The 16,749-nt window shown below is 57.2% G+C and overlaps 1 protein-coding gene across 1 annotated transcript; it reads left to right on the top strand.

Moving 5' to 3' along the window:
- Positions 1-429: 429 nt before the first annotated feature.
- Positions 430-4,666, top strand: mapk7 (uncharacterized protein; the record flags this gene model as incomplete). The annotated part of the gene is made up of 6 exons (XM_002949741.1): positions 430-516; positions 660-818; positions 1,301-1,439; positions 3,276-3,378; positions 3,678-3,896; positions 4,294-4,666. Coding segments are annotated over 6 exons (1,080 nt in total), but the record flags the coding sequence as incomplete, so codon positions are not given.
- Between the last annotated feature and the right edge of the window lie 12,083 nt (positions 4,667-16,749).

Raw genomic sequence — 16,749 nt, 5'->3', positions numbered from 1 at the left:
AACTTTGCAACTTTCCGACTCATCTCTGACCGAGCAAGCAGCGGACATCGTTCAAAAGCTGTCCTGCAAATGCATAGTATCCCACGTTGCAGTAGCTGTTAATGAGCGTCACCAGATATTCAAGGGACTGCCAAGCTTCAGCGTACATGCACTAGGAGCTACCCTGGCGCAACCCTGCGCCCTCGGGCGCGGTCGGACACTTCAAATACATGCTGAAGCACTGTAGGGTATCGTCAGCATGAACAGGTTCGTCCTTAGGCCGCGGCTCCGGTCAGTCCGCGTCCCCTCGCTAGCTGGCCTGCGGCCCAGCTGCTCAAATGCATCCGCCACGTGCGTGCACCATGACCCACCTCCACCCCAAGGCCTTACCCACCTTCACCCTGACTGCGGCGTCTGTGGCTGCGGCCGTGGTCCCTGGGTTACACCGGCCTCTGCAGGTACAAAGTGGTGAAACAGCTGGGGGATGGCACGTATGGGACTGTGTGGAAGGCCATCAACCGGCAGACTAATGAAGTGGTAAGGAAACGCCTACTGGAACTAGAACCCGTTAGGCAGCACGGGCACGGTCGATGCACTTGTGCATCTGCCGGGTCTGGGGCGCCGTGTCTTTCCTGGGGATTGCTCTCAGGCTTTGCCTTGTGGGCCCGTGCGGCGCTTAGGTCGCCATTAAGAAGATGAAGCGTAAGTTCTACTCGTGGGAGGAGTGCATGAACCTCCGAGAGGTCAAGTCGCTGAGGAAGCTGAACCACCCCTGTATTATCAAGCTGAAGGAGGTCATCCGTGAGAATGACGAGCTCTTCTTCGTGTTTGAATACCTGGTAAGGCTGTCTGCTTCTTTTTACGATGTGTGCATGCGGGATGCATGGAAGCGGGTCAACTGTGCGCTTAAAACTCGAGGATGGACGGGGCTGAGGATACATCGCATTCCTGTAGCCATGCCGCAAATAGGCTATCAGCCTCAGGCTAGCAGGCACACGCCGTTCCCCAAGGAGCATCGTCTAATCATGGTTAACAGACAGGGACAGGGTGCTGGGCATCGCTACGGACATCGAGTGCCACGCCCATCTATGACTGGGCCAAACGAATCCTTTGACGCAGTGGCAGCGATGCTCCCATGCGGCTTCCGGACATACGGTTTCCCGCAGGCAGGATGTACTTCTTTGACCCAACCCCCATTTCGGCCCGTGTCATAGCTCTGGCACCGGAAACGCGCATGCCCCATGAAACCGCGCTTCGTGGTGCGTAACCTCGCCGCTTGCCCCTCTCGGCACCCTCGGCATCTGGCGATGCTTCGATGCAGGAATGTAACGTATATCAGCTTACGAAGGACCGCGACAAATTTATACCGGAGTCACGTGTGCGGAACTGGTGCTATCAAATCTTCCAGGGGCTGGCCTACATCCACAAGCATGGCTTTTTCCACCGTGACATGAAGCCGGGTGGGTTGCGTTGCTTTGGCGCGTGGAGGGAAACTGGGGCATCCAAGGGTTTAGGGTGTGAATGGCCAGTTACAAACAGGCCAACTGTTCGAGGTGGAAATCGGGTTACTTGGCAGCCTGGGCCGCAGGACCCTATTTCCTTCCTGCTGCAGCTGCTGCTTTAGTTACGGCCCACATGACCGGACAGCGCGTAACCAGCCAAACAGCTTACATGGCATGCGCGGACTGCAAAGCACTTGTCCCGCGAGCCAGGCATTACCAGAGCAGCAGTCGCTGCAGGTCGACCGCAGCTCGTCGGCACCCCTATGGAGGAAGGCCAGTTGGCTGGGCGGAGGTTTGGGTTGAGGTTTACGCACAGCAGCACAACCACACGGGGCAGGCGCCATCACGGTTTGGTCTGGTGTAGCGTGGCCGCGTTAAGCATGCACCATGTTTGGAAATTTCCGCAGCGCTATGTGGCTATACTTCAACACCGCGCCACCTCATTTAAGGCCAATAGCAGAACCTCTTTACAGCCTCCCCGATGCTCAAAACCTCTGTGGGCTATTATTCTATGGCTTCCACGGAGGACCGCGCAGCGATTGTGGTAGGTTCACAAGAGCAGCCATGGTCTGCCTTCGGGTTCGCTGAGCCGGCTGGTATGTAATCGGCGATGTCCGAGCCCGACAGCCTTGCGGCCCGGCGGGTTGCCGGCATAATCGATATGGCTGACAGAGCGGGAAGAGGCCAGTCACGCAACGGCAGCTACGTCAGCCGCAGTCTCACAGCGGCCAACTCTAAACCGGCGCTGGACAGCACCATGACCAACCCGCAGGGGCATTTAGTCGCAGCTGTCTCCGCCGCCGCCAAAAGGGATTGCTCAGACAGCGGCGTGCGGGGTTTGCGAAAACGGACGTGGCGACAGCAGCAGAACCCCGCAGCTCAGCATTAGCGAGCACAGAGCAATGACCGGGTCGTAGATGCGTGAGCGCGCCGGCGGAGTTGGGGAGGCCAACGGAGAAGCTTCCGCTTTTTCGTAATAGCGGGAGCAATATACCCACAGCGCATAGCAAAGGTCACAAATTATGGCGATCAGCGAAACGTCACATAATGTGAATCACTGGCGGTCCTTGGGACGCTGTGCTGCACCCGCCTCTCACCCAATCCATGGACGCTTCTGTCCCGGACTACTGGCCGCATGTAATGGAAATTAGTGCTGAAGCAAGGGAGACGATTAACAAACTGCCACCAACGCATTATGAAAGGCTTCTTGGGTAGCAGCCAAGTCGTTCAGCGCGCGCTCCGATGGGTTTCTGGTGGACACGACACATCCAGACCCTGAAGTCGTTTCCCAGACCCCACATGTGACCGGATCGGCCCAGCCTATTAGGATCTCGGCGCACGCGGCTTACCAGGTTTCTTCGGCAGCTCTGTCGGTACGGGGTGAGCCCTGCTCGCGCTTGGCCGTTGACTTTGCGCTGAGTCAGGGGGCCATCCTTTTAAAACAGACTGGGTTTCACCTCCCTGCGGGTCCTCAAGCGGGTTGCTCTGAAAGATCGGCAAAACCGGCGTCGCAGCTTTTTACTGTGATCCTTTCTCAGAGCCCCCGTTGCCACCAACCAGCAACTTATCGAAGCTCTCATGGGAGACCCAGCACCTTGTGTGACCCTCCAATTCGAGCGTTAAACTTGTGGCTGGGCTACCAGGCACCGCAACACCGCAAAGTCGGGCGGGTTTTGCATGGCCGCGGTAAACCCCCGTCCGTTGGATGTCCGTTGTGCCGTTGTCTTTCAGCACTGCGGTCACCTTGTGCACTGTCCTGCTGTTTGGACGTTTCGGCTCCCCTCACGTGCGCAGAGAACTTGCTGGCGAGCAAGGACAGCGTTAAGATTGCAGACTTTGGCCTCGCGCGGGAGATTAGATCTCGGCCGCCATACACGGACTATGTGTCCACGCGATGGTGGGTTTTGGCGGGTGATTTCAGAGCACGGCAATGGTGGGGACGGAGTATTGTGTTACACGACGGCTGTCGCGGCTCAGAAGGGCTCAATCAGCGCCACCGTGTTTCATGTATGGAGTTTCGTTGAATTATTTACACCGGGGTAGATAGGCCCATGTAAACTATTATGCCCGGTCACTGGCAAAGCACGGAGAGGCTCTTGTGTCAAGAATGTAAAGCAGGCGTTGGATACCGTATATCCGTTGCCTTACTTCTACAACAAAACGGAGAGGAGACCTCCCCGCGGTGTCGTGCCGCAGGTATCGCGCGCCCGAGGTGCTATTGCGCTCGCCCTATTATAGCGCGCCCATCGACTTGTTCGCCATGGGCGCGATTATGGCAGAACTTTACATGCTGCGGCCGCTGTTCCCCGGGACCAGCGAGGCTGACGAGATATACAAGATCTGCTCGATCATGGGCACACCCACGCAGCAGACGTGGCCAGAGGGCCTCAAGCTGGCAGCAGCTATGAATTTCAGGTGAAGAAGGAAAGCTGAGGAGTGCGTGGATTGATAGGGTGGAGGTTGTGGCCTTGCAATTTTTGCATGGGACCTATGGAGACAGGATTGGGGCTTGGGGATTTTCAGGTGGACTGCAACATGCCTCCCCGGGTAGGGAAGAAGGTTCAGGAGGGCGAATAATGCTTTGGGCTGTGCGAAATAGAGCAGATATGTTCTGGCTGGGGCGATTGTGGGTATAGGTTACATTCGGCTGTGCGGCTTCGAGGCATGTAGTGACGAGAAAGGAGTGCGAAGGGTCAGCCAGGAAAGCTGGATTGGCCATGTTTTGGCATGGATCGGCTTCCCATGGTTTGATGGAGCCTGGTTGGTGCTGCTCGGCCTACCCACCCTGCCTGACTTGCTGCCTCATCAACAGGTTCCCGCAGTTCGCTCCCACGCCGTTGAACAAAATCATCACCAACGCCTGTCCTGAGGCCATTGACCTGATGACGCAGCTCTGCCAATGGGACCCCAACAAGCGCCCCACGGCAGTGCAGGCGTTGCAACACCCTTACTTTGCTGTGAGTGAGGCTGTCCGTGGGCCATACAGGCGGCAAGGGCTGACACTGTCGCGGAGCCAGCACCTAGTCACGGGTTCTGGGGTCTTGGGAACATGGGCTTGCGAGCCACGTGCGTTGCGCCGCAGGGCCCTGGCAGTTGATAGGGGGACTCGAAAGGGGGAGAGAAGGGAACAGCACAGAAGGGCAAAAGGCCCGAGAGACAGGCACGACGTAGGGTTCTTAATGTGATTCATTCTGGCGCTGCTGCGTAGTGGCCTCCGCGGCGTAATCAGTTCCCTAGGTTTGGAGGATGCACAGTCCATGTACGGAGCCCCTTGCCTGGCCTGAACCACCGCATGCCTTACCCCTTTCCACTTCTTCAGGTGGGTGTGCGGCCCGCGCTACCCGTGGGCAACTCGCCCATGTCCATGGAGCAGCGGCCCAACTCCCACGGGGTAACCAACCCACAAAAAGACTTGGCCGTGATCGAGGATCGCAACGGCATGCGAGGCCCGAAGACGTGGGCGGAAACGGCGCCGCCGTTGCGTCAGCAACAAGGCAAGTGTGGCAACGATACTCGTCTTGCGGGAATGCAATGGTCAGGGCATGTCTGCACAGGGCCCTTTCCTTGCTTCACCTTGATGCATCTAGGAGCTCGTGCTTTCTTGTCCTTATTCCTGAACTGCGCGCCATGCCGATACCTTGGCGCGTGCAGGAGGATCCCCTTAAGGCTTGTTGTCAGGTGGAAAACCGTGTTTGGACCCAAATGCCCCTTATTAGGCATGTTTCCTTGGCCAGCTAAACCGCCCCGGCACCTTGGCTGAGCAATCGCAATACATCCTAAGGCCTCTGCCATGATACTTGGTCTGGTTGGCTGTGTTTTACATGTGTGTGGCCCTTTCTCCCCTGCCGTGCGTGGACCCCCATCTCCCCTCAGACAATCAATATCCAGACCAAGCCAAGGGCACCGTGATATCGACCGTGGCCGTGCCCGCGCCTGGCGCGCTTTCCACCATGAATCTCAACCTCAACCCGCCATTGTCCACGTTGTTGCCGCGGGGTAACTCCTTTGGCGGTGCCGGCCACCTGCCGAGCCTGTCACCGGGTGGCGCTGCAGCAGGTGGCGGCCTCCTCAACCCCAACGCCTCCATCGGCGCCGCACTAACACTGTTGGCACCGCCTTCGATGAAAGCACCAGGTGGTGCCTCTGCCACGCCACTCCCCGGTCTTCAACATCCTGTACGGACGTTCAGTGGGAAGCCGCCGCCGGGTCCCTCAGGTGCCGTTAGCCCCAGTGCGGCGGCAGGGGGCAGCGCGTCGATGATGTCGCCGCAGGTCACTCGGCGCCCTTCTAACTTCGGTCAAGGAGGCGACGGCGCCGGTGGAGGTGGCGCTGGGCTGAGCGTCTTAGCGTCTATCAATCTCGATCACCTAAAGCCACCGGGATCGATTACCAACGCAACGGGGCCGGCGCTACCGCCTGGCGTCACGCGATATAACGTCGGTACCAATCTGCCGGCTGCCGGTGGTGGCGGCGACGGGATTACCAACGAGAGTCGCCGCGCTGGGTTGCTGCCACCGCCCATGAAGCTGGGCTCCCTCACCGCTCGCGGCGGCGGCTCCAATAACAGCACCACCGTCCTTAACGGTCCGCTTGCCAACATGTATCAGCAGCAGCAGCAACTCAGCAGCAACCACGGGGCTGGGGTGGGGGTTGGGGGTCCAGGGCCTCATCTGCCCTCACTGGGCAGCGCACGCATACACGGCGACCCGCTGCTCAATGGACAGTCCAAGGGCCAAGGGACAGGCGTAGGCGGGGCCCCTGGCCCCTTGAATGGTGGCAGCTTGCGGAGGGGGATCTAGGTGGCCTTGGGAAGGAGCGCCACAGGCACCTAGTTGCTAGTGATGCCAGCTTCTGTTACGTAGTGCTATGCTCCCGCTTTTGGTAGCTCCAATCGTATCGGTAGGAGAGGGTCCTGCCTTAAGCGGCACGGCCGCTGCGTCTGCGCAGCGTTTAAGGCGTGAGTGGCATTGCGGCTCGGCTGCACAAGGCCTGGATTTTGGCAGAGAGCTGCAATTCCGGGTGGCGCAGCCGCTGGCTGCAGTTCCTGGCTGGTCGGCTCGCTGTCAGGCCCGAGCGGCACATATTCCGGTAGCGCTCCTCATGCCGGGGACGGGCAAGCGTGCTGTTGAGGGCCCCTCGCCAACCCACACGGAAGTAACGACGACGGGCTCACGAACAAAGTACATGGATTGGGTGGGAGAATGGGGGAAAAGCTGATATGCGATAAGAGTCGTGCCGGCGCATGCGTTGTGAGATCGCGCAGCGCCAGTGGCGGACGTTTTGGTACGGCGTGCCGGGGCATTGGGGGTTGCGGTGAAGAGCTAAATATTACAGGCGGGATTAGTTTAACGTCGCAATGAAGTTGAAAATTGTCGATTCCCTGGAGACAAGACGGAGCCCCGTGTCGCGGTTAAAGGAGTTTGGCGTTGTGGAGTTACTTGTGTACGTAGCAGTAAGATTGGTTGTAGACTGAAAGCGTGGGGATGGGGAGGCAGGTTGAGGGAGGGAAGTGAGGCAAGGCGGGCCCCATGCCGTGCGTGTGCTAGCACCACAATGAGGTTAGCTGCATGCGCCTCAGCTGTCCATGCCGTTGTTGCGGTCCTCTGCCAGTCTTATCTTCCCGGCTCAACTTGGTGTATATGCCTTGTGGCCTGGACGACATTACGGATCTGCCGATCTCTTCCATGATGCTTGCATCAAAGCGAACTGTGTATTTTTGCCTGTATGCTCTCGCCGTACATATAAGGTTGATTAGGTAAGGAAAGGCCCTAGCTTGTACAACGGATCGGTTTGTGGCTCAACGGCCTGTGTTGGTATTTTAAATAGGGGCGTAGCAGCGGATGGGTAGGAGAAGAGAGGGTTTAAACGTGCCGGTCAGTACTGCAGAGGCGTGTTAGCTGGCGGCGTGGAGCCGTCCGTGTCCTTAGCGCCGTATTCTCGTAGGGCCGCGGGCCAACATGGGCCGTCCACACTACATATGGCGACCCGATCTCCCTTGGGAGTCGGGGAAGTGGCCGGAGGCACCGGAGGCTGGGACACAGGGATTAAGTCAGCGTATCAGGCCGGAATAGAAAGTCGTATTGTTTGGCCGGACGTGAATGGGTTCTCGCAGCAAAGACCCGCAAACCTGACAGATGGCGGACAACTGCGAGTACACTGCGCGCCTGCATGCAAGACCTTTCGTTTATGTTTATGCATATGTACGTACATGGAGGGCTGACGGGTATGTGAGTTGTGCCAACGCGACGTCGCGGTCGGGACGAGTAGTGTACGGCGTATATGGCGTTGTCGGCCATCAGCACTGCACATCTTGGTGCGCTGGATTTTTTTTTGCAGCATGGCGTGAAACGCTGTGGGTCGTGGACAGCGCCCGCTTGCCGCCGAGCGTTTTGACTGCTGAACGACTGCAGGAGGTTTGACTCATGGTTGCATATTAGAGAAGGGTCCCGTCCGCTTCCGGGCTGAAGGCTCTCTGCCGCCCTCGTTTGCCACCGTGCAGAGCAGGTAGTCCTTCAGGACTGCATCACTCTATCTAACGCCCTCGCGAAACCCATCACACTTCCCTTTACCTCCAGGAAACACCAAGCGCGCGGCAGTATGCGTCCTGGATTGGTCCAGTGCGGCACTTGCGTGCTTCACTCGCATCTTTGCCTCGCAAGCTGTGACTAGTGTACCTTAAGACCGCCCGAGCTGGCGGCTCGCGGTGCTTTGCGTAGTTCGTATCAGTAGTTCTTTTTCCAGACCTGACCGGTGACACACGGGAATAGCTTTGATAAGGAGCTGGATTAGGCAACACAGGGGGGTTTGGTAGGGGCCCATTGTTTAGGGAAGGGGGTAAAGGCGAAGCGGCGCGGCCTGCGCAATTGCAACGCGGCTACAGGAATGGTTATAGCGTTACATAAGGAGCCTTCTAACAGCGGTGTTGTGGAACCCACACGACTGCCGTGGTGTCGCCGAAGTGGAAAATGGGGAACGATGTTGTATTAGAGGGGAGCCGCGGATGAGGAAGCTTGTGGGCCATGGCAGGCAGGCGGTCAGGCTATGGAGGAGCGTGACAGAGTTGAGAAGCGGGGTTTCTTACTCTTTACATCTTATTTTTCTGTAGACAGCTTGGAGGTGCACATTGAATGCGTTTGTGTGGTGTGTATGTGTGGACATAAAATTCGCGTGGTTTATTTGCTTGTTCCTTGCTTCGTGTATGATGCCGCAACGCGCCGTCCTACGAACGCTGCTGTTCGTTCCACATGTCGAACAATAACTCGGTCCCGTGCAGCTGACTACTAAGGGTATCGAGGATGGGAACGACCGCTTCCTTGCTTATGGTATACGTTTTCCAAGTTCTGCCACTGCAGCAGTTAAGAACAGATGCACGGCTGTTGCCTTTGGGCCCTTCGTGTGTTGTTCTTCTGGGGCCAAGGCTGCAACGGTTTGCCGTGCCGTTTGACGAGGCTAACGAACCTGGTGCGACCCACGACAATCTTCACACATGTCGATACCAATATGAACGTGTTACCCCCTGGAGGAGGTTAGGGAGTGTGAAGGGTGCATGTGCCTATGTTCTTCATCTCATACAGTTAATTGAAAGGCCTGCGTGAAGTACCTGGCATGTCAGACACAAGGAAGCCACAGCATGTTTGTACAAGGACGAGGTAGATGTTTAATGGTGCCCCTTAGCCGTTAGGTTGGCGCTTCACGCGAAGCCTATGGCTGTGATTACTTAATCAGGCAACGCTGTTAAACGCAAATTTCCTTGCTGTTTAACCTGCTCAAATAGTGCGATAGCATGTCTACTAATAAGGTATCATAATTTCTGGTTTATGGTTACAGGCAGCCAATATGGAAAAACAGGAGTGGAAGGCTGGCACCCAAGGACTCTCCCTAGCACCTCAGGGGCATATATGAGGTCGGGCCCTGAAGGTCGGGCCCTGAAGACCCCGATGTTGAAGCCGACGTTGAAACCCTAAAACCCTGAACAGGTCGCGAAAAGCATTAAGGTAGTCAGGGTTACTAGGGTCATTCATGACGTGGCCGGGCAGGGAGCCGCAGATTTTAGCTTGACACATTGGTCATTCCACAAATTTGTTATCTCGTGGCTTGAGAATTTCTTCAAGTCCGAACCAAGCGATAACGGCTACAAACGGACAGCAACGATAACAGCATTTCAAGCAGTGATGGGTCGGTTTGGACGAGCAACTCTACATCACTAGCTTGACGCAACTTGGGACAGTGCCCAACTCGTGGGTTTTAATAATATCCTTGCCTGCTAATGATGTCATCCGTTGCTTAGTGATTATGGACTAACAGCTTCCCATATCACGAACCCTTGATCGTCAAGACTCTATCCCGGGAACGCTGGGTCTCCGCTCCCCTTTCCCCAGGCCGCCATGGCACACAGCGCTGACAAAGCAAGTCCTTTAAGGCTGAGCCCTAGAGGCAACTCCTTCGGCAGCTATCCACCACCACTACTGCTGTTGCTGCTGCTCATCTGCTCCCTTGCCTCGTCATCTTTGACTGTCATCGCTGAAGCCGGGACTGCGGCCGCGACCAAGCCCACTGCTGCCGTTACGAACTATACTGGTCCGACCAACACTACCTCCATTGTGCAAGGCGCCAGGGCCAGCAAGCCGCACGTCAATAACCCAACCCCGAACGGCCTGTTCCTGGCTAAGCTTCCCAGGGGAACAATTTTCTCAGCGGCAGTACGGAATAACACAATTTATCCCGAGCTTGCAAACGCCACGACCCAGATAGGCGGCGAGGTTAGAGCTTTTGAGAGGCGAGAAAGTGCAGGTGATGCTGTCACCGTCCCCACAACCGGGTCCCCTGCCACGCTGGCACGTCCGCACTTGCCTTGCCTGCACACGAAGGCCCCCCAGGAGCTGGGTTGGCCCACCATGCGGTGTCCGGCGGAAGGCGTCGCACTGCTCAAGGACGAGTACGACAAATACAAGGCCCTGCACCGCACGTTGGTACATAGGCCGCTGCCGGGCGTCAACTCGACCCACATTGAGTGGTGGTTCCAGAGAGGGCTGCCGTCCACGGTGGTGTATCGGGGCCGCCTTTGGGACGCATACAAGCTGTGGCACCCTGGTCGGTGCTGGGGGAGAGCTGCTTGGCTCTAGGTCTGTGGATTAGGCTGTAGTGGCTAGGAGCGAGCCCGGCGTGACACATAGAGCTCGAAATTTAAGTTGGTGTATGTCGGTACTTAAGCTGGCTTCCAGGGGTAGGGTTTTGGGTGAAGTTTACAACGAGAGCGATCTCCGCAGTTGGGATGTTGGAAGGGGCACCGGGGCAAGCCGTTTGCTATACGGGAACGTCCCGGAGCACCATGGGTACATCAAATAGCCATGGTGCTTCTTGGCGCAATGCAGCCGGCCGAGGTTCAACACAGTTAGTTGACCCAACAATGAGCTACCACCCTTCACCCACGCCTATTAATGCGAAACGTTTGTACCTTATCTATGGTTCCATGCACAACAATACTTCTCATGACTATTGCCCTGCAGTCGATCATATCAAATTTGAGCGCACGAGCATCGCTGACCCCCGGGTCATTAACCAGGAGCCCCAAAACACGACGGCAACACAGCATCCGGGCGTGCCTGCGGTCCGTATCGTGGAGCAATTTCGGGGACCCCGCAACTCCTCGACGCATTCCGTGGCCAACACCAGCGGAGGGACATCAGGCTCTAGTGTACAAGCGTACGGCAGCGGGAATGCCCACCCGAACGCAAGCTACGTGGTATATCCCGTGGACGTGACGCTGGTGCTGAATAACACCCGACGCAACATGCATCGGTGGGTATTGCTGCGGAATCCTGAAGCTATTGCTGCTGCCTGCTGTTACGCCCTGCGAGTCTCTCTGCTGGGCCCCTGAGTCCTTAGGTCCCTCGGCCTCGGAAAACCCGTCCTCTTACAACTGCAGGCTTCTCTTCTACGTAGGCTCCACCATCATGCAGGAGCTGTATCATATCTGGGAGGATAGCCCAGAAGGACTGAGACTCACCAGCAGGTATGTGCGAGTGTAACACTCGTCCGAATGTGTTGTGTGCGGGCCCTCCAGCCTTCACGCTCTAAACACACGGGTTCGCCTTGTTACAGTTGTTCTGTACCCGTACCCCAATACTGTGGAGGTACGACATGGTAACCTGTACGTTATGATGTTTGTTTGGCACATGCATACCTTGGGGATTAGCAGGGCCTCCCGGGAGGCTGTAACGCTGGACAGAGGTACAAGGACAAGCAACCTGCACTGCACGACACATATATGGTTACATGTGCATGTGTTATGGGCATACTGCATACACATACGGGAAAACCGCTGGAGACAGGGCATGGGGATAGCATCGACGTAGCCCCCTCAAACGACCTTCAGCTGTCGATATGACCTTGGCCCTGACGCATGGAGATCTTGGTTTCCGTCTATCGTTCGTCGCCTTGTGCTCTTCATCTTGGCAGGTTCATCTTGGGCGGCCGGACGACGGCCGCGGCGGAGTTCAACGGGGCGGTAATGTCCGAGGCATTTCCACCGGAGCAACGAGAGGCGTGGGTACTCCATGCCGTGGAGGAGTTCGGCAACATGCCGCACTTCCTGCGGGAGGTTTACGAGCAGCACACCGTCAGTGCCGCCTTGCCACTATCCGGCCGGTGACGCGGTGGACATCTGGCGGGTTTGCAAGGATGCGCGTGCGTCCTAAATCATCGCCATAGCTTGATGTATAGTGGTAGGGAGAATGATGTGCGAACTTAATTGAATGGGGAGTTTAGTGGGGTGTATGTTGAGGATGGGCGGGGATGGGTGTCGTTTGTGGGCTAGGTTGAATGTGTGATGAGCAACAGGTACGAGTTGTTAACTCCCTTTCCTCCAGCTTCGGAAAGGAAGATCGTTGGATCTGGCGCGTGCTCAGCAGCAGCAGCAGTTGATAACTCGGGCTGTTCGACGAAGCTGGCTTGCCGCTTGCTCGGTGTCCCGCGCGGAGTGTGAACGTGAGCCCAGCGGATGGAAGCATGTCTTGACCCGTTGCACTGATTGATCGCACGGCCTTGGCGGGTCATGCGAGAAGCAGGAGCGTGACATCTGGAGTAGTGGGATAGTTGGTATAGGCCGCTGGTTTGAAATGTTCATTGCGAGCGATGCATGGTGGATTTACGAGTTAGGGCCATGTCGTACACGCACTTGGGTAGCTTCATCGCTCTTGGGGCTGTGTAGTGTTTGCTGGGTATGTAATGCAACTGACCGTGCAGCTGAATCCAGCTGAATAGCCAAAGGTAGTTGACTGCGGGTTTGGTTACCAGGTCCCAGGCGTGGGCTGGTCCCTTGTGGGAAATCCTCAACAGACGGATTATTGAAGGCTCCAGTGTAGCGTGTGGGAGACGTCTGCTATCGGTTCTTCGGAAAGTTGTAAAACACACTTGCGAAGGCAAGGTGAACTTAAGAAAGGTGGTCCCCTTGGTCGTCCAACTGTCGCCCTCGTACACCACTACAACACAGCTTTCCTAACGTGGTAAAGTCATGTAGTCGGCACGTCCTATCACCGTCTTGACATTTTTTTCGAAAAACATCTTGTCTAGGGTTCCTCGTTGATCGATTTTGAAGGACTAGGGGCTGAAATGATTGTATGCCAAGCATTAACTTTAAATATGATTCGGTTTTCTTCCGTTGAGCTCTATTTACAGGGTTGACTTGCTAAAAAGCTTCTTTGACATGGCAACTTGCGAACTTCTCGATTTGACGTTTATCGTCACTTGACATGCTGCAATACAATGTAGTGTGGGCATGTTGTGTATGGGATATTTGAGCGCAACGCCAAGTTGCGGTTGCTTGGCCGATGGCAACTTCGGTCGTCCTGGGGACGCGGCCGGACTGGGCCCGGAGCACGCTCGGCATACCCATAGACACGATTGTGCGAGTACACCCGGGGCCGGCTGGCGGTGAGATGCGGAGGGGTGGGGCAGTCTATCGCCAGGGGTGCTGGGTTCCCAAGTTACGGTTTGTGTGCTGGCACAGCACATGGCCCTGGCAGCTCATCGCAGCATGCTAAGCTCCTGCACCGTGCACTCCATCTGCTTGCGGCTTGTATCCGCTGTTGCCAGAAGCATGTGGCCCCACGGTTTCGCTGCTCCCCGCCAGGCTTTGCTTAGCAGGGGTTTTACCAACAGCGCGGAAGACCTTGCCGTAGTTGACAATACATAATCGTTTGGGAGGATGGGCGAGCCTAAAGCTGATCCCTGGCGAAGATTTGAAGCAAATGATACAGATACATAGCTCCAGGAGTTTTACCTTGACAGCAGGGATCACTCACAATAGCCCCTCAGGGGCTCCCTCCCTTCCCTGCGGAGGGGGGCCACGTAGATTCATACCCAGGCGCTTTGCGTGCAATCCATTCAAGGTGGGGAAGTGGCACACGAGGTCCTTTCGTGCAGCTCTTCGAGCGCCTGGAACCGCGGGCACCGTCTCTTGAGGCGTTCGGCAAACGGGGATGAGGCTTTCCTGCTGCTCAACTGGCGGACGGGCTGGGGTTTCCCCCTTCACCACGCTCTTGAGGAAGTTGCACTTTAGTCTGCGCCGCTATAACTGCTCGATACGCTGAATTGTCACGCCCGTCATTTGGATTGGAGGTGTACTATTTCTGCTTCGCCGCATTGCGTCGCCGCAGCCAAGCCCGACCTCGCCTACTCGCGCAACCGGGTCTCGGTGTCCCGTGTGCCTGGTGCGACCGCCCGCCCGTGAGTACAGTAAATGGGGCACCGGAAGGAAGCGAACAGCGATGGGACGAACCGAAACGGGTGCATGCGCAGCAGCACACGGGCAGCCGACCCAATTTCCTGGTATTTGCTTGTTTCGCTTTAAATTCGACTGGTGGGGTTGGATCCCATCCGTACTGTTGAGGGAGCACTATATAAGTGGGCTGACCCTTCAACTGGCTGGCTGACAGCTATGATCGGATCTCATGTCTCTGGTCATCGCACATCACAAGATCACAAGCACTGCTACGGGTGCTGGTTCTCCTGCTGCTGGTGGTCCTGCTCCTGCTCCTCAACCGGCGCAGGGAGGACGAGTATGATGTGGGCTACGTGTACGGCCCGGAGGCCACGCATCAAGACATCGCGGCAAGGTCGCTGCTGCCGCTGCTGCGCAAGTTCGTGGACGGATACAATGTGGCGGTGATGGCGTTTGGAGCCACAGGTGCGGACGTGGCGGGGAGCGCTTCCCTTCATACACACACATTCACTTGTGCACACATGCGCGCCGAGCACAACCAGAGGTTCTCAAGCCGGATGAACGTTCCCTCGCCTGGCTTTCTTTTCCAGACCGCAAACCTGACGTCAATCGTCCCTACCCTCTACCCGTCCGTTTGCGCCCTGCCTCCCTGAACCCCCTTCCCTTCTCCACAGGCAGCGGCAAGACGCACTTGTTGGAAGGCTCCCAGGCTAAGGAGCGCACCTCACCCGAGGGCAACGGACTGGTCCACATCGCAATCGACGAGCTGTTCAAGCTGCTGGCGGAGAAGGCCATCTACGTGGGTGAGTGGGGCCCAGAGGCTCCGGCAGCCAGTCACCTCGGCAGGAAGGGGCCGGGTATGCGCGTGCGGCGGGGATTAGCAACGTGGAAAAACGATTCACTTTGCTTTTGTGGGGGAGAGGGAGAGAGGAAAAGGGGCATATAGCTGGTAATGAGATCTGCAACTAGGGAGGGGCAATCCTGGGCGCTAAAGTGGAGGAGGCTTCTAAAAATTCTACCCAGCCGAGCAGAGAAGACTAAAAATCCCGCATCGTTACGACGAGTGGCACCTCATTTTGCAGCAGCATCGACTGGGGGGGTAACCCGGCTCCCCGACTCGCCTTCCGCGACCCCGCCCCGACTGCGGCGGACTGCCAAGCGCGGCGAAGACCAGGTCAAAAGCACCACCTAGCTGGTCAGGTCGCCAGTTCCCACAGCCATAGGCGTCCGGAACTCGGTGCTCAGCCTCACTCCTTCCACTCCTACAGTGTGTATCACGGGTATCAGCAGTGATAGCCGGCTGCGGTCACACCTCATCAAGCCCCGCCATGCACCTGCCCGCGCGGTCACCCCGCGGTCACTTGTTCGTGTCCCTGCCCTGAACAGGGAACGTGCTCGCGGAGAAACGCCGCACGACTTCCGCACGCGCGTTCGACTTCTTCCTGGAGTCGTCCTTTTTGGAGCTGTACCGCGAGGAGGCTTACGATTTGTACCGCAAGCCTCAGGCCTCCCGTACACCGCTGCAGGTAGGCGCTGCCTGGCTTTCTGTAAACTGACAGTGCAGAGTTGCAGCAGATCGGGTGGATGCCAGGCAGGCCCTAACCTCGTCAAGCCGTTAAAACTCTTCTCAGTCTCCTGCCTTCATTGCATCGCCTGGATTTAAGCCTCGGGTTGCACACCGCACGAGGAGGCGTTTCGGTTCCACTGCATATCGGCGTATCGGCTTTCTCACTATGCCCATGCCCTCTGCGCCAACGGCCCCCACCGCTTGTCTCTTACCACCACCATCGCCACCACCATCACCACCACCACCACCATCACCACCATCACCACCATCACCACCACCACCACCACCACCCTCCTCTCCTGCAGGTGTTCGAGGACGTCACGGAGGGCTATGTGGTGTCCGGACTGATACACCGCATCACCAAGACGGCATCCGAGCTGCGGACCGCCTTCAACGCGGGGAGGTGCATGCGGGACAACACGGTGAGCTGAGTTTACACAGTGACCATGTCGTGTCACACAGGGTGTGGGTGCCCGGGCAACGACGTACACGTCGCCGGGGAGCGTGCAAGGAAGGGAAGCGGGAAAGAGAGAGGTAGCTTCGACGGCCTGGCGGGCTTTGGTATTGGCGTTGGGGGGCTGCCGTGCGTGGCCCCATCATGATCGCGCATTCCTTCAGGACAGCCAGTCTCGCAGCTGGAGATGGTTAAGAACCATCTGTTCGGTTCGCAAAGTTGGGTTTCGCTGCTTGTGCTCGCTTTCGTGAAGGCCAGGCAGCGGGTTATGATACACACTTAAAGTTTCACCATCCGCGCCATCCTCACCCACACATGGCCTGCCCTTATCGCAGCGGGAGGATGTGGGCAGCGTGCACGACCGCGCCGCCGCCATCTTCACCATCCACCTGGCTCAGTACTCCCCGGCTTCGGGACCTGGGGAAGAGGACCGCATACTGGTGGGTGAGCGCTTGAGGGAAAGGCGAGACGGACATGTTGACGATGTTTTCGTTCCTTTGCTGTGGATGAGTGTGGATGCGTGTGG

This window comes from Volvox carteri (genome assembly GCF_000143455.1).
Source record: "Volvox carteri f. nagariensis unplaced genomic scaffold VOLCAscaffold_15, whole genome shotgun sequence".
NCBI classification, from domain to species: Eukaryota; Viridiplantae; Chlorophyta; class Chlorophyceae; order Chlamydomonadales; family Volvocaceae; genus Volvox; species Volvox carteri.
The sequence above is the reverse complement of the archived record's forward strand: the minus strand, read 5'-3'. Positions and strand labels throughout refer to the sequence as shown.